The sequence below is a fragment of the Parasteatoda tepidariorum genome, chromosome 5 (genome assembly GCF_982258835.1).
Source record: "Parasteatoda tepidariorum strain Cologne lab strain chromosome 5, Ptep-v5.0, whole genome shotgun sequence".
NCBI lineage: Eukaryota > Metazoa > Arthropoda > Arachnida > Araneae > Theridiidae > Parasteatoda > Parasteatoda tepidariorum.
In genome coordinates this window covers 100,387,680-100,412,187 of record NC_141759.1, presented here as the reverse complement: position 1 = coordinate 100,412,187, position 24,508 = coordinate 100,387,680, and the positions used below count along the sequence as shown (strand labels likewise).

Sequence of the window (24,508 nt, the reverse complement as noted above, 5' to 3'; positions counted from 1 at the left end):
GTACAATTTGGAAAAAATACACTAAGCATTTTTTAATAATACATACATTATTAAAGGCTTTGTTTTCAAGAAAAGAAAAACAGAAACATCGAAATCTATAAATATATGAGTATGTGCAATTTATTTTTATTCTTTTGTAGCATAATGCAATTTTTTAAAAAAAAAAATATTTTTTTTTATAAAACATCAGTTAAAAAAATTTCGTTAGACTAAACTTTTACCATACATTCAAAATTAATGTTCACTATGTTTTTCTTTGAATAAATTCTTTATTAAAAATAACAAAATACTTCAAGTATAAATACAAAAAAAAAACAAAAAAAAAACAACAACAATTAGAAGTGTCTATCCTAAGTTGTTAAAGATCGTCTCATTGCTTTGTAATATCATGTATTTTAGAAAGCATATAATACAGACGTGTTATTTGATAATATTACTTTCAATAAAATATTATTTACTTGTAATTTCTTTTATTATTAAGCAGTACAATTTAAAAAAAAAATGTATTAAGCGTTTTTTGATAATACATACATTATTAGAGGCTTTGTTTTCAAGAAAAGAAAAGCAAAAATATTGAAATATATAAATATGTGTGTGTGCAATTTATTTTTATTCTTTTGAAGCATAATGGAATTAAAATTTTTATTTTTTATTATACATCAGCTCAAGAAAATTTTTTAAAACAATTCTGTTAGACTAAACTTTCACTGTACAATTAAAACTAATGTTCACTATGTTTTTCTTTTAATAAATTCCTTCTTAAAAATAACAAAATACATAAAGTATAAATATTACACACGCACAAAAAAACAAAACAATTAAAAGTGTCTATCCTAAGTTGTTAAAGACTGTCTCATTGCCATGTAATATCATGTATTTTAGAAAGCATATAATACAAATGTGTTATTTGATTATATTACTTTCAATAAAATATTATTTACTTGTAATTTCTCTTATCATTATACAGTACAATTTGGAAAAAATGTACTATGCATAAATCATTAGTGGCTTTGTTTTCACGAAAAGAAAAGCAAAAGTATCAAAATCTATAAATATATGTGTGTGTGTGCAATTTATTCTTATTCCTCTGTAACATAATACAACTTAAAAATATATGTTTGTTTTCAAGAATAGAAAAGCAGAAATATCGAAAACTATAAATATATGAGTGTGTGCAATTTATTTTTATTCTTTTGCAGCATAATGCAATTTTAAAAAAAATTATATATATTTTTTTAAAATTGCCATGGCTGAATACCATACATTCAAAATTAATGTTCACTATGTTTTTCTTTGAATAAATTCTTTATTAAAAATAACAAAATACTTCAAGTATAAATACAAAAAAAAAACAGAAAAACAATTAGAAGTGTCTATCCTAAGTTGTTAAAGATTGTCTCATTGCTTTTTTAATATCATGTACTTTAGAAAGCATATAATACAGATGTGTTATTTGATTATATTACTTTCAAAAAAAAAATATTTACTTGTAATTTCTTCTATTATTAAGCAGTACAATTTGGAAAAAAATGTATTAAGAGTTTTTTGATAATACATACAAAAATATTAGAGGCTTTGTTTTCAAGAAAAGAAAAGCAAAAATATTGAAATATATAAATATGTGTGTGTGCAATTTACTTTTATTCTTTTGTAGCATAATGGAATTTTAAAAAAAATTGTATTTTTTATTATACATCAGTTCAAGAAATTTTTTTAAAACAATTCCTTTAGACTAAACTTTCACTGTATAATTGAAACTAATGTTCACTATGTTTTTCTTTTAATAAATTCTTCATTAAAAATCACAAAATACATCAAATATTAATATTACACACACACAAAAAAACAACAACAATTAAAAGTGTCTATCCTAAGGACTGTCTCATTGCTTTGTAATATCATGTATTTCAGAAAGCATATATTACAAATATGTTATTTGATTATATTACTTTCAATAAAATATCATTTACTTGTAATTTCTTTTATTATTATGCAGTACAATTTGGAAAAAATGTACTATGTATTTTTCATAATGCATACATCATTAGAGGCTTTGTTTTCACGAAAAGAAAAGCAAAAGTATCAAAATCTATAAATATATGTGCGTGTGTGCAATTTATTCTTATTCTTTTGTAACATAATACAAAAAAATGTTATTTATTAATTACATTATTGAATAATATAATTATAATAAAATTATATTATTTAATTCATCAGTTCAAAAAAAAATTACAGAAAAATTTCGTAAGACTGAACTTTGACCATACATTCAAAATTGATGTTCACTATGTTTTTGTTTTAATAAATTTTTTATTAAAAATAACAAAATAATTCAAGTATAAATATCATAAAAAAAACAATTAAAAGTCTCTATCCTAAATTGTTAAAGACTGTCTCATGAATCCAGGAAGAGAAAGATTGTACCCTAGTGTAGACTCCTGGTGTATTCTTCCTACCGCAGCCAATGCCAAAAGATATCACTCCCAATTGGTACCAAACAGAATTCTTGTTGCAAACCAATGGGCCACCTCCGTCTCCCTACATAATATACAAACACATATGAACAAGAAAAAAGTTACAACCAAACATCTCAAGATTATCAAGAATTGAGTTCATTTGTTATAACTTATTTTTGAATAGAGAAAAAAAAAGTAGATTTAAGGAATCAAGAATGATTTTTCAAAAAAATAATTGCGTTGTGAGAACATTTAACTTTAACTAACAAATTTTATCAGATATAACAAGTAGAAGTAATTTAAGTTAATTTAAAACTATTAGCACATTTAAATTTACAGTAATGATAATCTTGGTGATCTGGAAGATAAAAGCAAATTAAATTTTAAGGATTCACATCCAACAGCATGATTAATCCAGACTAAATATTTTTATTCAAAGAACTTAATCATAATTCAAATAAGTTTACAATTTAAAAATGAGTTGCTTCACTGCTACATAATTTACATTTCAGTTCGACAGGTTATTTAAAAATAATCACTTCTCTTTAGTTACGTCATACCAAAATTATACAACAATAAAAAAAAATTACGGGCACATAAAAATATATTAAAAAAATGGTAAAGGACTTATCCTAGAAGCGCGCGTGGCCGGCCACCCCGCATCCTTCCACAGATCACGTTTTGATCTCAGTCGTCAGCAGCAGGGAATACCTAAAATCGAACTGCCGCTCTTTCCTCCCGCTCATGTATTCCTCCGCACCGAAGGGTGGCGCTACTCTCGCTTTGACTATTCACACCTGTGAATGAATCCACTCTCAAGCAGGGGTGAAGGAAGGAATATTGGAAGGTGTTGAATGATAGGGGTGTAAGTGAAAATCAGACGTGGTTGTTGATTAAGGTAAAAAAAATATAGATTAAAAAAAATGAGATTATTTAAATTAAAACGCGGTGCCCAAAAAGAATTAAATAAAATTGTGCCCATAAATAACTAACAAAAATAACTTAAACATACCATCATAACATTCCATCCCGGTAAGGAGAAAAAAAAAATTCAAAGAATTTTTTTTTTTTTTTTTTTGATTATTACTTATTTGAACTAAACCTAAACATAAATGATTCAATGGAATATCATGACGGTGTGTATTTGAGAATCGAGTTGTTTAAAGGTCTAAAAGTTACAGGGGCATCTTCGGTTCCTTGAACCAATCAACACAGTTCAACATAATTCAAAGCTTCACAATAGACTTTCTGCAGTAAGTCCAGAGGAAAGATTTTGTTGCTCGTGATGTGTATTCTTGTGTGTGTTAGGAGTTTTTCCTTCAGAAGCCTCCCATCGGTATACTCTGTCTTTTATCACATTCCATGTCTTAGCTAGCTGATCACATGGCACTTTTCGATACATGTACTCTCACTTCAATAGTACTCTCACTTGGATAGAACTCTCATTCATGACTGTCACTTTTCGACACGATATAACGTAGCAGAAAATCATCCACCGACCAGGAACGGCAAAGGGCCCTTTTGCTGCCCCAGGCAGTAACGTTTCTTGCGTAGTAACCATCGTTGCTTATGGAGTGTACGTTGCTTATGGAGACTAACGTGATTTTAGTTCTGTTTCTCTGATGAGACATTTTGTACTTCCAAACACACACTTTGAACACAGTGAAATGTCCAACAGTAAAAAAAAAAAAAAAAAAAAAAAAAAAAAAAAAAAAAAAAACAAACAAAAAAAAAAAAACTAAAAAAAAAAAAAAAAAACAAAAAAAAAAAAAATATAGATTAAAAAAAATGAGATTATTTAAATTAAAACGCGGTGCCCAAAAAGAATTAAATAAAATTGTGCCCATAAATAACTAACAAAAATAACTTAAACATACCATCATAACACATCCTATACAATAAAAGAGGCAATGACCACCTGTTCAGGGTCAGACTGACCATAGATATAATATTGTGATCCCCCCTGGGCCTAAGTTGATATAGATGCCCCGCTTTCCTAGGATCCTACATCTATTTAAGTTAAACGTTTTTGAAAAATTTAAAATTGTTTTAGAACATATTTAATTGTAATTTGTTTTATCAATATTATTATAGGGTGCGTAGCCAAATTTTTCAACAAAAAATGAACACCTTTAGTACTTTTTAAACACTTAAAAAATATTTTTAATCAGGATCTTTGCAGTAATAAAAATTATTTTTCCCCATCGTTTAAAGTTCTTAATTTATAAACATAGAGTTAATAAAATTCCAAAAATTTTTAAAAACTTTACAATCTTGTTAAAGAACTAGTTTATGATAAATAATGCAGAGAAAATTAATTGTGAAAGTCATGCATTTTTTGTAATTCAGAACGGCAATCGACATGGCAAAGAAAAAAACTTTTTTTAAAAGAGAGAAAATTAAGCACTTTTCACAAACCCCAAATAAAAAAAGCACCTTTAAGGGCTTTTAAAAAGCATAAATATAAAATAAGCACCTTTAATCACTTTTCAAAAAAACTATGAACCCTGTATTATGAATAAAATGTGTTTATAGCACTTTTTATATTGAATCAGGCGAATCTCTGCTGGAATATCTGCTTTAATCGCGTGGGGCCTTTTACGATAAATGTTTAAGTCTAAAATCAACTGGGGGGGGGGGGTCAAAAATGGAAGAAAAAAATAGGAAACATTATTTAAAAGCAAAATAACACTTGGGTTTTGTATTTACAAATTGTAAACCAAAATTAAAAGTATTTATTCTGGTAATGTAATTTGTAGGTATCGCAGTTATGAACTAAAAACAAAATAATATATTATGATCAATTTTCTAGAATAGGATTAGATAGAACAGGTCAATTAAAAAGGAAAATTTTTAAAGATGAATGAAATCTTTCGCGAGTTTTATAAATCAGTTTACAAATGAGCAAAATCAGAAACAAGTTTTTCTTAACTTTTTTGTGACAGTTAAAATAATTCATTCATAAAGAACCGCAGACAATATCAGAAGTACATAAAAAGAACATGATATAAAAAATATATAAAAATAACATAATGTAAGAAATATATAAAAATAGCTAAAAAGTAGCACTTTATATGAGAAATATATAAAATAACATGATATAAAAAACATAAAAATAACATGATACAGAATGAAAATTGTGCAAGTTAAAAAAAAATTGCATTGCAAAAAATTGCACAGGGCATTGCTTAAGAGGTCAACTTATAGGGGGGGGGGATGAGTCAATGATTTCTTATACACATCCAGCTATTCATAGTTTTTATATGTTTCTTATCAAAGTAAAGAAAAACGTAATTAATTTTTTTAACGCGACTTCAAAAATTTTATTTAGCAAATAACATACATTTGTTACAAAAAGAGATTAATTGCTAGAATAATTTACAATTAGCTACACAAAATTGATATGAATCTAATTAATTAAAAAAAAAGTTAGCATAGTTCGTAAGTAATGCATGCCAGTTATTTACAATAAATAATTTTTCAAAATATCAGCGCTGCATAATAGCATATATGGGTCATTCTCACAAAAAGGTGATTTTTTAAGTCCCTTAGTAATAAATATCAGGGAATACAGCAGATTTCTTAATATTTTTCTTCATCATTTTTTGTAAAGTTCTAACTAACAAATCACAAGCATTTCTGCTAAATGTATTCAATATTTCATTCTTATTTTTTAATAAACATAACTTCAAAATCCCCTCCGTGGACGTCCCTACGTCTGTGACACAAAATAATTTTTAATGGCTGTTAAACAATTTAAATGTTATTTTTATGATTTTTGTAGTTTTACCTAGTTAAATGTTTACAGTAACTTTTTATTAAATATTTAAAAAAAAAATTATTTTTATAAAATAAATGACTAGTAAACTTTGTCCATCAAAAATGAAATCTCCCTCCGTGGACAATTAATATAGTTCGGTAAATATGCAATAAAGGGCAGCATATGCGAAATCCCTATAAGACAGCTGCTGGGAAAGGTAACCATTCCATTTTCTAATGTTAACTATCAGTTGTTTTTGTTCTCTTTGGTGTCAGTTTTGGATTGTTGTGTTCAATTGGGATTTGGCAAAGTTCTCACCGTATAATCCGTGGCAGAATTTAAAGGTAAGAAAAAATTATTTTATTTTTGATAGATGAATTTTAGATTGCAAAAATAGTATATTTAATAAAAAGAACTGTTCCATTTTTGTAACTTAAAATTAAAAATCAGTAAAATTCAAGAACTAGTTTTTGTCTCCTCTGTGGACTTGTTATGTCCACGGAGGTGAAGACACAGTCAATGGAAGAGACAATGTGTTAGATAACCATAATACAATTTTAATAATTAAAAAACTATTTTCTTTTAATTGATATTTTTTAAAATGCAACAAATGTGTTAATTTGTTTGTATTTTTAAAGAAAATAAATTAAGTTTATCTTTTTCTTATCGGAGAAGTAAATATTGGCAATTTTTCTAAATAATTTCCGTGATGTTTAACATTTTTTTTTCTCTTCAAATTTCAGGAAAAAAATGGCAAAACCAAAATATAAAAAAAGAAAGAAATCAAATGTTCAAATGCAAAAGAGAAGGGAACACAAAAAACTTAGTATGAGACAAGCTAGACAGAAATTGAAAGAAAACCCTATACTGTTTGAAGAAAGTTAAAAAAAAAAAAGGAGCAAGAAACTTTAAAATCTGTATCAGAAAAAGATTTAACAGAAAAATCGTGATTAAATGTACCTAAATTTCTAGAAATTGATAGAGCAAGCCGTTTGTGCCCAGGGAAAAAAAGAAATATTAAAGAGAAGAAAAGAGAAAAAACAAAAACGTTATTTGGATGACAGTATGTTTAATTTGCATAAAATGTTCATAAAAGAGTACCCTCAACACCCAACTTTCACGTGGAGTCTGAATTTTTATTTCAACAGTCTTTACATTTTAATTTATTAATATTCAGTAAGAGTTACTTAAAAAATTGTACACCTAGGTAAAAAATGGATGTTTCCTTTCATAGCAGCATGATTAATCGGAAGTATCTCTATCTCTAATAATGAAATATTTCATTATTTACTTATTAATGTTAAACTCATATCAGTTGTACTCAATAATTAATGAATTAGTCTTCATTGACATTTTATATTTTATAACATAAAATGTCTCCTCCATTGACTATTACATCTCCTCCGTGGACAAGGCAGAATTTAAAATATTTTAAATCTTGAAAAAATAAAATAGAAAACTTGACCATTATTATAAGGACACATAACAAAAATAAATAAATAAAGGCATTTACGTGATTTTTATCACTTTTTTAATTACTTTAATTTAAGAAAATGTTTTAGTTTATTTATACCTTTTCAGTGAGAATGACCCATATATATACAGTCAGACTTCTATTTAGTGAACTTCCATTTTACGAATTTTTTTGAGGAACCAAGAACATTTTGAAAATTTCTTCGTAAAATAACTTCCAAATAGCGAAGTGAATTTTCTATTTAAACGAACTTTTCTTTGAGATCCACTTTCCCTATTTTCCAAACTATTTCTTAATATTTTAAGCTTGTTAACGCATTTTATGGGGGAAATGACCTTGAATTAATTTTCGAAGCCACTGCTTTATGAAATGTATTACTGTTTTCTCTAAAAATTATCTTAGAGAAAGCAGTAAATTCTCTTTCCCTTTTTGTTTGCATTTCAAACGAAAAACTCAGTTTAAATTAACGGATTTTATCTGCAGAAATTTAACTTAAGAATGCATGTGGTAATGTATGCTTAAAATTACTTTTATAATAAATGTAACCATAATTTTATACATAAATGTAGCTTTTTCTTAGTTGAAAATGCATATAGCATGATAGTGTAACACTGGATAATGTTTTGCTCTATTCTTGCTCTCCATGCAGATTTCTTTTATGATTAAGATTTATAAAATGAATAGTAGATACTACTCTACAATATAAAGGTGTATTCATTGCTATTTTAATTATGTCTAGTGTTGATGAATTTTAAACCTGTTTTGTGTTGCTTAAGTATTTCAAAAGCCGATTTTCTATTTAGAGAATTTTCCATATAACGAGCTTATTATCGGGATTTAGTGACTTCGTTAAATAGAGGTCCGACTGTATATAGCACAATAAAGACAAAAAGGATAAAAATAAAAAAAGAGAAAAAGGAAGAAACTTAATAAGTTTGATTAAATCATTCTTGAAAGTTTCCGACAAATGTAAGTTCATTTTAATTTGCTACTCACTTTATAGATTTCGATTTGTTCTGTTTTTTTCTTTACATTTTATTTTCCGTGATATGTTTTTTACTTAACATGTTTTTTTTGGTTTTAAATATTTTTTAGTATTCCTCACACTGTGTATTGATATATTTTGCTTTGGCTGTATTGATGCAGTATTAGAAAGCAGCCCTTTTTTGCGGATATAATTGTGCGAGCTGACGATGAGATTATATCTTTTAATTTTTGTTAATATTTTATTTTAATAATTCCTCTGTTCCTTTTTTCATTAATCGTTATCCTTTTTCATGTTTTCTTCATATTTTTAACTTATAGATCGACTCACTAAATGTTTCAGTTTAGCTTTTGCACTAATTTACCAATTCATTAAAATTTTAATACATAGCATGCAAATAAAGAAAATTTCCAGAAAAAGTATTTATTTCAGTCAATTGATGAAGGGTTTAACCACAAAGAAGGTGATTTTAATATTTTGTTAATACATTATTTAATTTAAATAAATAAAATAGTAATTACATCACAAGCGTCTCTTCCTTCTGCGCCAGCGCACAAGGAACTGCTGGGCAGAACAAATTCTGTTCCAAATTGTAATTGCAGTGAAGATTCACATCGATCTTGTCTCCATATTGGCACATTCACTTCTTTCAACACAAATGAGTGATTCGAGGCTGAAACAATAACATGTCTCAATATTGTATATATCTTGATGGTAAACATAAACAGAGCTCGGTAGAACAAAATTAAACTTTAAAATTAAAGCACAATGAAATATATGGATGTTTTTGTTAATAAAATCAAGGATGAAAATAACAGCTATTTATAACAGGGTTGCAAAAAAAAATCTAAAAAACCCATTTAAAAAAAAATATATATATATATAACGAGGTTTTTCTTTTGGTTTAGATCAGGTTTTTTGGTTTATTTGAAATAAAAAGGTTAAATAATAATTTTCACTTTTAAACTATTATAAGGTATTATCATGACAATTTTTTATGATCATAATTCATTATAATAGCTTGTTTGTATCTGAGGCTATTAAAATCATGGGTATTTTTTGATCTAAGATAGCATTGTTTGAGACAAATGTTGAGTTTATTATTGCCTTAAAAATATGCATATACTGTACAAAAAATTATGATAGTACAGTAAATAGTAAAAACACTCAAATTATCTCAGTTAAAATGCATCTTCTTGGATAAAATTGCATATTAGTGAAAATTAAAATTGAATTTCTGATAATATAAATAATCTTTTATTTAATGGTTATGATTGCCTCAATTATTATCTCTTCATTAATGGTTGCCTCAATTCTATTTTATTACTAAATTAAACCGAGCAGAATTTCAGAATTTGCAAATATTTACACAGCACAGTTGCATATTAATTATTGATAAAATTGCATATTAATGTAAATTAAAATTGATTTTTGATAATGTAAATAGTATTTTATACAATGGTTATGGTTGCCTCAATTATCATCTCCTTATTAATGGTTGCTTCAATTCTATTTCATCACTAGTTAATTAAACCGAGTAGAATTTCAGAATTTGCAAATATTTACACAGTGATTCATATTTACTCCGTTCATTTTAAAACATGCTTTTAATCGTTTCATATGTTTTTTTTTTCCTTTTTTTAAAAATTAATTGAACTGCGCTTTTTAAGAAAATCATTGATTTAAACCGATTTATTTATTTTTAAAATAAATCATAGAGCTGAAAATATTTTTATAAATATATTTTTCAGGATGGGATTTCTGTTAAGTTTGATTTCATTGCTAATGAGGATTTAATCCAAAGACATTATGAAGGGGTAAATTATTATATTTCAAAATATACTAACAAATAAATAAAATTAGAGATTAAAAGTAAATAAGAATAATGATAAGCTGTTAAATTATGATTTTCTATAAGCTATTGCTAAGCTTAGACTGGTAATAAACATATTTCAATTATACACTTATTGTTTATTTAAATACGATAAAACACACAAAATTGTACACACTAGTAGTTAGTGTTCGAAGATATTGAAGAAGGACTTGTACTGCCCACAGAAACTTACAATTTTTTTAAAAATGTATTCTGATTTAAAGTAATTTACTTTTCATTGGACATCTGACGAATTATCTTCCCACCTCTAAAATTTAAGGGTGTTTAGCTTGAACAAAATTAACAGTGATTTTATTTATTCTGTGATTAGTTTGTAATAATTAAAACATAATTTTTGAACATCTTAGTTACAAATATCAACTATTTTAGCTTCATTATTGTTTCTAAATAATATTAAGAAGCGTTAATATATTTCATCAGATGATTAGGCTGAAAGAAATAAAAAGAATCTGATTTAAATCTAAAGAACCTGATTTGAATCAAATAAATCTGATTTTTTTTTAAAAAAAAAAAAGAGTCATGAATTTTGCCAACCTTGCCTGCATGCAACTTTAAAAATATTACTTTTCTCAAACTTCTCTCACTTTCGGTAATCACTTGATTTGGGGGGGGGGAGAGAAATTGGTGATTTGCTTATTTCAGCTGACAAGGGGAAGGAAGGGTATAAAGCAATGCCTACGTAAGACCCTTACATTTCTTGAAAAATGCAAAACATGCCGTTAACAATGCCTTATTTTTCAAGTAAACATATTAAACTGAAACAATGTTTTCTCTCTTAAAATTACTTTCATTCATGTCAAAATATATAAAGCAATGCAAAACATGTCCTACATTTATTAAAATTTGAAATAAGTTTGTGCTCTTTACATAAATAAATTTTATTGAAAATAAAAACTTCCAATAACACTATATTTCATAATAATATTGGATTGCTAAATGTTTTATGAATTTTGTAACATAAATGAACATCTCTTGTCTAAAAGTAAATTCTTATACCAAGGAGAAGCTGTTTTTAAAGTTAACAGATGCTAATGCTGCATGCTAAAAAAAGATGCGGCAACCATTTTTGTGAAGCGGCTTTATGAGCGGTTCACATGAAATTAGATTACGCTTGCAACTAGAGTTGCAGTAAAATTCAGGCCTTACTTATCAGAAGCTGGTTAAAAGAAAAAAAAATACACTTATAGGTAAACATGGAACAAGCAGTAACGGAAAGAAAAAACACACTCATAGGTAAACAGGGAACAAACAGTAATGGAAAGAAGAAAAAAAAAGGTGTTATATTGGTGTTACTTTCCGTCCTTCTTCCCCATCCTGTTATATAACAGGATGAAGAGAGTAGTTCATTCTCTTCAGTTTTTGTTTGTGGCAGGCAGATGATGTTGATGTGTGGTTTCTTTCGAACAGCCAAAGACACCCTCACCAGGGCAATGTCATTCTCCAAAGTCTCGTTGTTGAAACTGGGATGGAGGACAATCCTGGAAGCGTCGTACTCATCATAGGGGTGTTGCTCTACAGTAGATGAAACATCGTGCTCTCCCACACGAATTTTCAAAAACTTTGCTGATGAGCTATGAAGTAAAGCAATTACAACTTTAATTAAAATCATAATAAAAATTATCAACAATTTTATTTCCTCGAGAGCTGTGATTCATCATGTTGATTTACTATGATTTGTAATCATCATTTTTAACATATTATTATACAGGGTTGCCACTCTGGAAAAAAAATTCCTTGTAGATATTATACACAATACATTATTAAGAGGAAACACACTATCACTGTGCTTTTGTGTGAGCTATATTGTACTAAGTATACTAAATTTAATTACAGGAGAAACTTAGAGAAAAAAGACGCAGGTTTACAACCCAATTTAGGCTAAAAAAACACTGCTAGGAGCACAGAAAAGTCTCTCAGTCTCCTTTTTCTGAAAATAGTTGCTTTTTTTTCTTTTTCTTAACCTTTTCAGGCAAACAAAGTTGCCACAGTCACCTCATGCCTAAAAAAGTTGCATTTTAGTTGCCTGTGGTAACCCTGTAATATCATTTTTCTAATTGAAAAGATATGCAATGCTCAGTTAAGACTTATTTCCAATTTCATCAGTTGCTGTTTTGGAGATGTGATTTTGTCTGTTGTTGTTTTGTTTAGACACCAATATTTATATATAATATTAATATATCCTATAAATTTAGGATAAAAAAAGTAGCCATTAAACAAATTGAAGTTTATGAGTTTGGCTAATGAGGAAGCTTCATTAGCAAAATTTAAGATCAGCTTTGCTAGGCAACAATCTGAAGGTATTGTGAAATAATTTTGTCGCTTTCTTTCATTGTTCAGAGAAAATTTCATAAAATTTCTCGTCTGTTGCTCAACAACTAAAATAAGTTTAATAAAATCCTTTGATTTTTTTCAAAAGATTGCTAAGCAATTAACTTGCCAAAGAAGAATTTTCCCCTTAGTGTCGTGGAGTGTTTCCTTTATCAGCATGGAGAAAATTATTTCCACAAGAGTCCACATACAATTTTCTTTGCAGATCATAAGAGATCAGCAATCAGCATTATAATTAGAATCAGCATCAAATCACATGTTTAATGGCATGTACACCTTATGGGGGATGACTGTGGCTAAAAATCACAATTCAAAAATTCTCAGCAGATTTTTTTTTTTTTTAATTTAGTGGATTCAGTAATTTTTATTTTGTTAAAAAGGTATTCATAGAAAAATTCGGTTATGGATGCATGTAGGGTTGTTGTACCCTGATGAGGTTTGGAATTGGATTAATTTTTCTCTTGTTCTATTTCAATTTATATTCATAGCTGCTAACATGGATAGGAAAAAATCCAGCAGATTTCATGAAATAATATAAATTTCATGATAATTGTTGCATAATGTATACTAAATATTTTAAACTTAAGGAACTTTAGGGATTGTTATACTCATCAAATCAGAAAAACGGCAATATTTTTAAATTATGTATTAAACATACTTGAAATGTAATATAATGGGACCCATAATCCCGCAGGATCCAAAATCTGGCACTTAATCGAATTTTTTTTTTTTTTTTTTTAAGAAATTTTTAATGATAAGAGGAGAAAAAATCTAGTCATATTCTCTTTCTATTTGGAATTTTTTTCTCTTGAAGTAAGTAACGATATTTTATCTTTTAAAAAATAAAAGCATGAAAAAAATAAATTGTGTCAAACAAAACATCTGTTCCTAAAGCAGTTTAAAATAAAGTGAAATTGAAAAGTAAAAATATCTGCATTTCCAATGAACAAAATAAAGAAATGCAAGTTGGGAAAAACTGTTCAATCAATCTTGACAGCTGTACAAGTGCTTTACTGGTTTGTCCCCACATTTCCCTATCCTGTTTCACCATAAATTGGCCACACCCTGTTGACATTGAAACTACCAAAATGAATTCTATCCCTTTTGCTGCTTTTTTTCATTGAATAAGGTTTATTTATCTTTTTATTAGTTATTAACTGTTATTTTTTTTTTGTTAATTGTCAACGTTTTTTTTTCTTCGTTGTTGCTTCTTTTTTGTAGTTATTCATTGTTAGTTTCTTAGCATTAATTGTTTTTTTTTGTGTAGTTCCTTGCTACTTTTTTTTGCGAGGTGAGCGTTTTTTGTTAAAACAAAATGTTATGTAAAAGAAAAAAACAATGATCTCGCGCTGAAGAAGAAACGGTTATTTCTTTTTCCGGGAATCGGATTATTTCATCTTTAATTATTTCTTCTTCGGATTATTTCTTCTTGATCATATTATATAGATTATTATTTTAATTAATGAAATTTATTATTTTAATTAATGAAATTTATTATTTTAATTAATGAAATTTATTATTTTAATTAATGAAATTTATTATTTTAATTAATGAAATTTATTATTTTAATTAATGAAATTTATTATTTTAATTAATGAAATTTATTATTTTAATTAACGAAATTTCTTAAGATTACAGTTTTAAATTCACCCCATCATAATCTACAATCGAAACTTAGTTAAATTGATTGGTTTTTCTGAAATTAACAGCGTAATTGAATTATCGTAATATATGGACGCCATATTGAAATTTCTGGAAGAGATCCGAAATTCGGCAAATTCCGAAATTTTGTCGGTCCCGTGAGTGCCGGATTTTGGGTCCTTATGCTTACTCATAATTTTGAATATTAATAGGCATTTCATTCATCAAAGACAGTTAAACGATTTTTTTTAAAAAAATGAGAGATCTAAATAAAAATAATCAGAAAATTTTAAAACAAGAAAAAAAAAAAGTTTTGAATTGATTTCTATAAATGAGGTTCGCTTTATTACGTTTTAGTAATACTTGTCTAAATATTCCAGCAAGCTATCAATAATTAATACAAAAATTCTATTTCAATGGGGACTGGAAAATCCAGCAGGGTTGGCAGCTATATATAGATAATTTTTTAATAAATATATTTTGAAGACGAATTTTGAGCTTATCCTGTTTTAGTTCTTTTCCAGGTTTGACTTAGATTTTGAAATTTTGTTCTTATGCTATCAAACTGAATTTTATTTAAGAATATGATTGGATTGCAGTAGATTCTTTGTAACAACGGATGCCAAAATCGTAAACAGACTTACTTTAATTTAAGGAACTTTACAGCGTCATTAGAACTGAAGACAAATAAAAAATAATTGTTTCGCTCCTTGACTTACTAATCATCGACACAGTGAGCAGCAGTTAGGATCCAGTATTCGTCCACTAAGGATCCACCACAGACGTACAAATCCAAAGGTTTCTCCAATATTGCAACCTACAACAGAATTCACACATTTTAATATATACTACATAGTGTCATGTTGAAATATGCATAACATGTTTCCTAACATTTAAATACAAATTATTTTATTTAATCCTTTTTCAATAAATAAAAATTATTAATATAATCTTTATATTTTATAACCACTTGAGCTACCAATTTATAACCATCGTTGAACAGTCGACCCGAATTTTTGGGTTTACGACTACTAATGTTCAACTCTGTTGACTTGTAATTTTGAATCCAATCCAGAAGACAAGGGAACTCCTGGATCAAGTATTGGGAGAAATTTGCCTTTGAGGAGAACTTTTTGATGCAATTAACCTGCATTTGCGCTACATAGAGAGGAAGATCTCCCACTGTTAGCCTGACGGCAAGGGAACTCTAACCCATGATCAGTCTACCACTGAGGATATTTCACGTCAACACCGGGGTCGGTGCGAGATTTGTGCAACTTTGTATTGACCAGCCATCGCTGAGATTCGAACCCGGTTCACCTCATTGTGAGGCGATCGCTCTATCCCCTGAGCCACCACAACTCTTCAATATAATCTGTGATATTTTTATACCACAAACTTGAATTGAGTGCAGAATAAAATCTATTTTTAGAAATTCCCTCTATATCTGCCTAAGAAAAACATTAACTTAGAATTCGAGAACCGTTATATGTTTGCTAATGTTTTGATTTCAATACAATTCATTATTATTTCTCACACAATCTTTTTTGTCAACACATTTGAATGAGGAAGGCTAATAAAAAGGCAATAAATGTAATTAATTAATAGACAATACAAGGATTTCTTAACTTTCCTTGGGGAAAACTATTTTAACGTACACTTGACACTCGCAATTTTGATTTCTTGGCGCATAAATGTGTTTTGTTGGGCTTAGCCCTGCAGCCACACCTGCGGGATATTTTCTAAATTTATTAATTTGTATGTACACACAAATGAATCATTTCTGTGTACATATAAATTAATATGTTGCAAATTATATTAATGATCAAATAAATTTCAGGGTTGCCACAGAAAAAAATGAACAAAATAGTTGCTTTTAGTAGCCTAAAGCATGAAAATAATTGCTGAAAACAATGAAAATTGTTGCCTTAATAAGAACAAAAATGTTCAATAACATGACTAAAATTTTATTAAAATGACTTAATTGTCATACACCATGATCCATTTAGTCAAGTAGGTGACAAATATGATAATTTTTAAATAAAAGTTAGTCATCTAGCACTAAATTTTCTAGCACTGGATTTTTACATTAAAAAAAATTAGTATATATGTAGAAGAAGTAATAATTTTAATTACCAGAATTCATTCAAAAAAATAATTTTTCCTTTACGAAAAAAAATTCTTTTTCTAAAAATTTAGTCACCAGTGGCAACCCTGAAATTATTAATGATAAAAATATTGCAGATTATTTCAATGATTTTTATTTATTGAAAAATGATTAATTAAAATAATAATTCGGATTTAAATGTTAGGAAATATATTATGCATCTTTTAGCACGACACGGAGTCCAAATCCAATCCTTAATATACACAATTTTTTTTATTTTATAGATTTCTCTCCAAAAATGAAATAAAAGAAACTATGGTATTAGTGGATGAAAATTAAGATGTAAGAGAGAAAGAAAACGAAATCGTTATCACAATCTGACTAATCACTAAAGAGGAAGGTTTGTACAAAATATCAAAACATGTTTGATTTCCGGGTAAACGAATAGAGTAGTTGACAGACCACCTTCAAGTTACAATTGGCAATCAATCAGGCTTTGATGTTTTGTTCCTTTTCTACACCTGTTATTCTCAATAGTGCTTCATCATATTTTGATAGCATTTTTAAATTCTCCTTGCTTCCATCTTAACTTGCAACCCTCAACTTGTATGTTTTTTTAAAGTCATTTTTGACAAAAATTCTTAACATGTATAATGACAGAATTAGAGGTCATTATACAGAATTAGTATTTTTAGAATCATTCTTAAGGAGGACAAAATTATGTGCTACAAGCAGATTTTATTGTTTCTTTAACATCAAAAAGAATTTATCCACAATCAAATTCTGGGAATTCAAATAATGGAAATTCAAATAATGGAAACAATATAAGTTTTAATCTAGACACTTCAACTTAATGCCTTATTATTGCCCTAGGGAGATTACCTTTAACCGAAATTTCATCTAAATTAATGTGTTCAGATTTTAACAGGAGCTCTGTGCTGCATGATAACAGAAGTTTCAATCGGCACAAGCAAAATTTATAACCTCCACCCCCCCCTAATGTATTATTTTTTTTGTCAGTCACGTATTAGGTTTGACAAAAATAGTTTTCTCCATTTTGGACCACTTGAAAAACGCATTTTTTGTTTTAAAAATTTCATAACTGTTTCAATTAAATGTCCGAAAGAGTATAGTTTGACTAAGGTAAGAACTCCCCCCGCCACAAAGTCTGAGCCGTTGATATGGAAACACGAAGAGCGCATTTTTGAGAGGGTATTGTGTGGCTTTCAGAAGAACTCCTCCAGACATCAATCTCGCATCGTGGCGGGTACTATGGTTACGAGGAAAAGTCACTTCGAAAGGGGTGTGGGGTGAATAGCTTTATCTTGATCTTGGCACAGGTCAGCATGAGTAAACCAACAGACAATTTCATTCCTCCATTGCACCCTCAATAGCAATGTACTCTCGCGTGTTACCTTAGCAGCAGACAGCCCCAGACTTTTAGTCTGGAGTTCTCCTCAAAGCCGCTCTTCATTCTAGAGCTAACACAGTAGACCGACGAAAAAGATTTCCTTTCTCTCGTCGAATCGAGTCAAAACCTGACCTAAACAACGACCCCACACCTCTACTTGTTATACCTCGTTACCATGAGCCGGGATAGCCTGGTTGGTAGGACACTGGGCTCATGTCCAAGAGTTCGTGTGTTCGATCCACGCCAACCGAAGACTCTCCGTGTAGTAAGTAGTGACTGATGCACGTTAAGTCTGTCGAGTTGCAAAGTCCTCCATGTTCTCATAACAAATCAATACCTCTGGGAGTACTGATCCAGGACTTTCCTTGTCTTCTGGATTGGGTTCACAATTACAAGGCTACAGAGTTGAACTTTAGTACTCGTAAACCCTGATCGGCTGTTCAACGACGGATAAAAAAAAACTCGTTACTATAGTCACCGCCACGGGTCCAGACGAATAGCTAGGGGTGTTCTTACTTTAGACAAACTATAACTCTTTTTTATTTCTACTTACATGCCAGGCCCATTCCCCTGGTTCAGAGTCGCCGTCTTTTCCACTGTCCGCCCCTTTCCTGCCACAAGATGTGAGTTTGCTGTTCTTTGGTAGTATTCCAGATACCTCGTTGTTACTTTTAGCAAAGCAGCACAACACTTTTTGGGTGTAGTCACAGTAAGCAAAGGGTTGACCGCCTTTGAATATGCAATCCCAGTACTCTAGGCACTCACAATGGTCATCTGTCCCAAAAATAAAACATTATTAATTTCTTTTATACATAGAATAATCAGACTGTCCAAAATATTATGCATAGTTTTTGACACCCCTCACCTCCTTGTTAGCCTTTCTGAGTTTGCTTAATAAAGTTGCAACACCTCCTGGTTTTAGTTTTGAACTTTGATTCTTACTGTAATAATCCAATTTTAGGATTAAATTCAAATAAAAGATTTAGGAAGGTCGGTAGTTCATTTGCATGGCAAAAGAGCTGCACAATGGACTATTGGCGACGGTCAGAGAAATATCCATGAGGATAATTCGAATACATGTCATCACAATTTTCTCTGCAGAGGGGATGGCTCCCCTGCTGACAACCTACAAGCAAACACTTTACGGTCGAACAGTTTAATGAGGACCGATTCCGCACACCCTTGGTCCCTGCGCAGGCTGATCAAAGTGGCCATCCACTCCGCTTACTGACCTCAGCTAGTGTTGCTGGATGTCCTCGTTCTTAACATTTTTTGTAATTAATTGTCAAAAACATTTTTTAAAATTCCCACGACGCTTTCTTGTAGAACTATGCTCAATGTAGTATCATTTCCATATAGTTTCCTAACTTAAAAGTTTTTAATCGATTCAAAAATCAAGACAAAAACTAACGTACTTCCTTCACCTATGGCTCTCCATATGCTATGGTGAAAGCATGCGAAGTGGTGCCATAGTTAGAGAGTTTTGCTCAATGTCACCTGTAGCCCATTTCCATCGCCAATTGGGGTGTTATTAATGATTTATTCATGGCGTCTATGTAAATAAGCTTATTTTCTTTCGTCAACTCTCCAATTTTCTTAAACTATCCTTACTTACATTACAATTACAAAAATAAATTAGTCCGATTAATACCGATTTTATTTTAGTTCAATGCTGAAAGACTTTCTTTAATTTACAAAATCCATCACTGATAAATTTTTAAATTTGAATGAAAAAAAAGTCAACCTCTTTTTTTTTTTTAGGTTTTTAAATTTTAGTACAGTGTACTCTCGATATCTCAAAGTTGAAGGGACGCTAAAAAAATTTCGAGATAGCAAGTTCAGAACTAAATATGTTCTAAAAATTAGAAAAATATATTCTAAAATATTACTCTAAGAAGTTGAATCATGAAGCATAAGAATAACTACGAATAAATATATTTGTAATGATCGTTGAATATAAATCTGAATGCAACAGTTAAAGCTTTATTTTTAAAAGCAAGACAAAAATAATTAAGCATTAAATAGAAAAGAATTAGTTTACAATCAACTTACATTGTGATTTTTCGAAAAAAATATTTTCTATTTCGAAAAAATTTGACATAACAAGGTTTTGAGCAGAAAACTTTTGACATAGGAATTCAAACTAATATTAGGTGGAAATGAAAAAGGAAAAAAAAAATTTTTGTTGTTGATATAACAAGGTTTTCAAGATATCGAAGTTCGAGATATAGAGAGTATACTGTAAAAATATAATACCAATAATCTAACAGATTTTGTTTAGTAACTATTAGACTGTACTTATTTTAGCTTATTATTACACCAGTTTCCCTAATTTCCCCTGTAGATCACATGAAGAACAAGAAGGGACAGAGAAACAATGACAAGTCACATTTCCGATATTTATATTGCTTAAAATAAAAGTGATGAAAACAGTTTTATTCGTTTAATACAAAATAAATTATTTCTGCAGTTCTTTTGTTTAAAATGAGAGGGAGCCACTACTTACCTTGTGAAAAAACAGACTTAATGAAAATAAATAGCACAGGACAATACTTCAGGAAATGCTGCCACATACTCTTTTAAACACCTGCAATTAAGCAAAACAAGATCCAAATTTTTGTTTTTTAAAAGACAGACAGACAGCTTGAAAATCATGTTAAAATTTTTATAATATAATTTTGATAAAATAACACTGAATTTAAATAATTATGAATAATATAATAAATAATAATGAAATAATTATGAATAATATAATAAATAATAATGAAATAATTATGAATAATATAATAAATAATAATGAAATAATTATGAATAATATAATAAATAATAATTAAAAATTATTATATTTGCAGAAAACTAAAAATGACTATCTTGGGACAAACTAATTTTATAATTACGTGCAAATTTTTTTTTTTTTTTTTATTAACTTGACAAGTTCTCGAGTTATAGAAAAAATAAAATTAAAGGGTCCAAACGTACGACCGCTCTCTATTTGTCTCAATAGTTTGCTATTGAGACAAAAATTTTCATACATTTCCGCCATCTTTAGGAGTTAAAAAGTTCGAATCCTCACGTCATGTGTAGTAAAAAAAATTATGTTTTTGTGTCTGATTTAACTAAAAACATCGTCTGCAATAACTAATTAGCATATTTTAATATTAGGATCTTGAACCATTAAGACAAGAGTTCTAACACGTGATCATCTGATCATTAGTTATTCACTTTTTTATTTTGACTACAACCCAATGCCTTTATTCAAGATTAGTATTCCATTTAATGAATGAAGTTAAGTGGTATACAATTGCAACGCTTACGTATACTTATAAGAAAAAGATAACTATAAATAAAATAAACACGTGGTTTCAGCTAACATGGTTCAGCAGATTATTTTTCCAAAAATTTTTTTTTTCGAATTAACCTTCAAATTTTTATGTCTTTTTCGACAGCAAATATTTCATTTAAGAAATGCGAAATCATCAAATATTTAAAATTTTTTAACTGTTTTTTAACCTCTAAGAACATCAAAAATACGTTCTCATCCTTTGAAATAATATCAATGTTTCAGAGTGTATATTCGCAGGTGAAAGTGATTAATTACCTATTATTCGCAATGGATAGTTTAAATATTAGTTATACGTGATTCTAAATAGGTAAATTCTGTTAAGGCTACATAGGGTCATTTTCATCGCAGCAATTGACGGGCGATTCGAGAAATTCAATTCGAAAAATTAATTGCGTTAGAACCGTGTTTCTTTACTAAACTAACGTTAAAAGTAGTTGCAAGGAGTCGCTGCAAACTACTGTTTTTTTGGTATCACATTACTCACTAAACTACACACTACTTTTTTAAAAAAGTAGCACACTGTACTACAAACTACGAAAAAATGTAGCGGCAACAGTAGTTTCACCAGTTATAGCGTGCTACTTCCAATCACTGTTTCAATGTTACTGGAGGGGTTTCATGCAGGGTCGCCAGACTTTTAAATTAAAAATACTACATATTTTTCAAGCACCATCTACAGTAGTAATTTGGAAGTTTAAATAATATTAAAAGGATAAAATACTAAATAATACTATCGAAAGGATAAAATAAAGGTATAAAATAAAAGGATATTTTACTAAGAATAAAAAATATTAAAATAGAAAAACAATTATCTTTCCCCTTTTGCGAACTTATACTTCAGGTAAACGCGTAGTGACAAATATTTAAATCAGTTTTATCGTATGAGAATTGCGTGTATCGTTAAATGATTTATAAAAAATTTGTAAAAAATCGAACTTAAATAAGCAAAAAAAAAAAAAAAAAAAAAAAAAAAAAAAAAAATCCCAAATCACTATCAAAAACGAAGCCAAGCTAGAATATTATGTATTCAGTTTGTGGCATCCATATCTGGCAGTTTATCGCCGTCACTGTGAAAATCAAAATGTATCCAGTTGGCTTAGTTCAAAAATCGGCATTCCTTAGCGGCATTTCTTATCTTTGATTTAAAAATCGATAAAAGAAAAACATAAACATACCACTTTTTAAAAAATACTTCAAAAGACACTACATCCTTATTTTTTGGAGAAAAAATACTACTGTAGTATTTAAAATACTACGTATGGCAACCCTGTTTCATGTGTATGCAAACGAATGCAGTAGAGGCCTGTTAAAACAAATCGCAAAGCGTCTATGGCGGATAGCAGCGGTTGACCTAAGTCAGAGGTCGCCAAAGTGGTCTATATAGACCCCCAGGGGTCTATTTAACAAAAGCAGGGGTCGATCTGAGACAGGGGGGCGAATGGGGGTCGATCCGAATCGGAAGGGTCGATTGTGGGTTGAAAAAAAAAAAACAGTTCTCAATACGCAAATCACACATATCTAATTAAGTATGTAAAATTTGAGATTTTTTTTTATAATTGACTCAATATCAGTTTCTTTATAAAACATAAATTAATAAACGTATATTTATTGGGGTGAAACAAGTATTTACGTACCACCACGCAGTGGCACGAACTCAGAGCAGTTTATAGTCATATGCATATGTGCCCTTGTCCAAATGTCACGTGTGACGAGCATTGACGTTACAAATTCAAATATCATACGCAGTTTCAGCTATCTTTGCAAACTGTGTTGAATATTTGCAGTGTCATTATTAAAACTTTTATAGTTTTGGATAATTAGTTATTGTTTCGATAAAACCATTCGTTCAGTTTAGATATCAATTTTAATTATCAATGCACAAAAAAGAAGGTAAGCATTAATTATATGGATTAGTACAGCCCGCGACAAAACTATAGCACACTTTGTATTTTTTTACAAAAATTACAAAATTGACTAATTTTGACGAAAATTAAAATTGACCAATTTTGAACCCAATATAGCGAACCTTGCAAAAAAACACCAGGCACACCCATCTCATTGATCAAGAAGCAGTAAATCTTTAGTTACTTTACTTATTATATCTACTTACGCATGATTACTTATTATTTAATAATAAGGTATTTAAATTTCAATATTAATATATTTTTCATAAAACTATTGTTACACAATGTACTATTACTTTAATAAATGTTTAAAATCATAAAATAAATGTACAAACACAGTATCTAATAGAGTTTTATTTTAATTAATAGAAAATTACTTTTGTGGGGGTCGATGGAGATTTCGAAAAATTATATAGGGGTCGATGATCAAAAAAGTTTGGTGACCCCTAACCTAAGTGATTCTCTGCGCAAAAATGAGAACAAGAATGAAATGGTTATTTCCTCGGCGCGTGATGAAAACCACCTCCCCACTAATGATCCTTTAAAACATCGTATGTGGGTGTTAGTTATTTTTCTTCGAATTACACATATTTTATTTAGCGTTAACAGTTACCAAAATCATGTCTATGTAATATTTGAACAGTCGCTTTATTAGGTAAATAAAACCGTTTCCACTTTTAGGACTAGATATTTTTACTTAAAATTATTAACATGCCGTGGTAGATAAAATATCTCATTTTTCATCCAAAAATCGGCGAAATTAATAATAATTCAACCATTTTATATTTCCTTATACGACACTGCGATCACTAGCTTTAGAAAATTTAATGAATATTACGAAATAGCTCATAGAAGATAGTAAAACGTTGAAAGATAGTCTGAAAATAATATGACTTTTGTGTTGATAGAAGGGAAGGGTATATTGATTTGCTTATTTTGTTAACAAAGAGGAATCTAAAATCGTCAAAAAAACAGGCTTACGTAACTTTAAAACAGCCCTAAATTTCACAATCTTTAAATTAAATTACTTCTCTAAAAGTCAAGCCCAGCAGTGGAGTGATCGTAAAGACACGGTTCCCAGTAGAACACTGAAGACAAGCATCACTGACTACGGCCAGTAAGCGATAGGTGACTACTCTGATCAGACTGCGTAGGGACCGAGAGCGCACGGTATCGGTCCTCGTTAAACTGTTCTACCGTAAAGT

General features: G+C 29.0%; 1 protein-coding gene across 1 annotated transcript in view; it reads right to left on the bottom strand.

Moving 5' to 3' along the window:
* Positions 1-2,290: 2,290 nt before the first annotated feature.
* Positions 2,291-24,508, bottom strand: part of LOC107444201 (chymotrypsin-like protease CTRL-1) — a 35,002-nt gene continuing 12,784 nt past the window's right edge. The window contains exons 2-7 of the mRNA XM_087164630.1: positions 20,563-20,643; positions 18,610-18,830; positions 15,258-15,355; positions 11,863-12,140; positions 9,197-9,348; positions 2,291-2,538 (exon numbers count right to left, since the gene is read on the bottom strand). Of these exons, the coding sequence (XP_087020756.1) occupies positions 2,371-2,538; positions 9,197-9,348; positions 11,863-12,140; positions 15,258-15,355; positions 18,610-18,830; positions 20,563-20,629 (984 nt within the window). The 5' untranslated portion in view covers positions 20,630-20,643 and the 3' untranslated portion in view covers positions 2,291-2,370. The remainder of the gene's footprint in view (positions 2,539-9,196; positions 9,349-11,862; positions 12,141-15,257; positions 15,356-18,609; positions 18,831-20,562; positions 20,644-24,508) is intronic.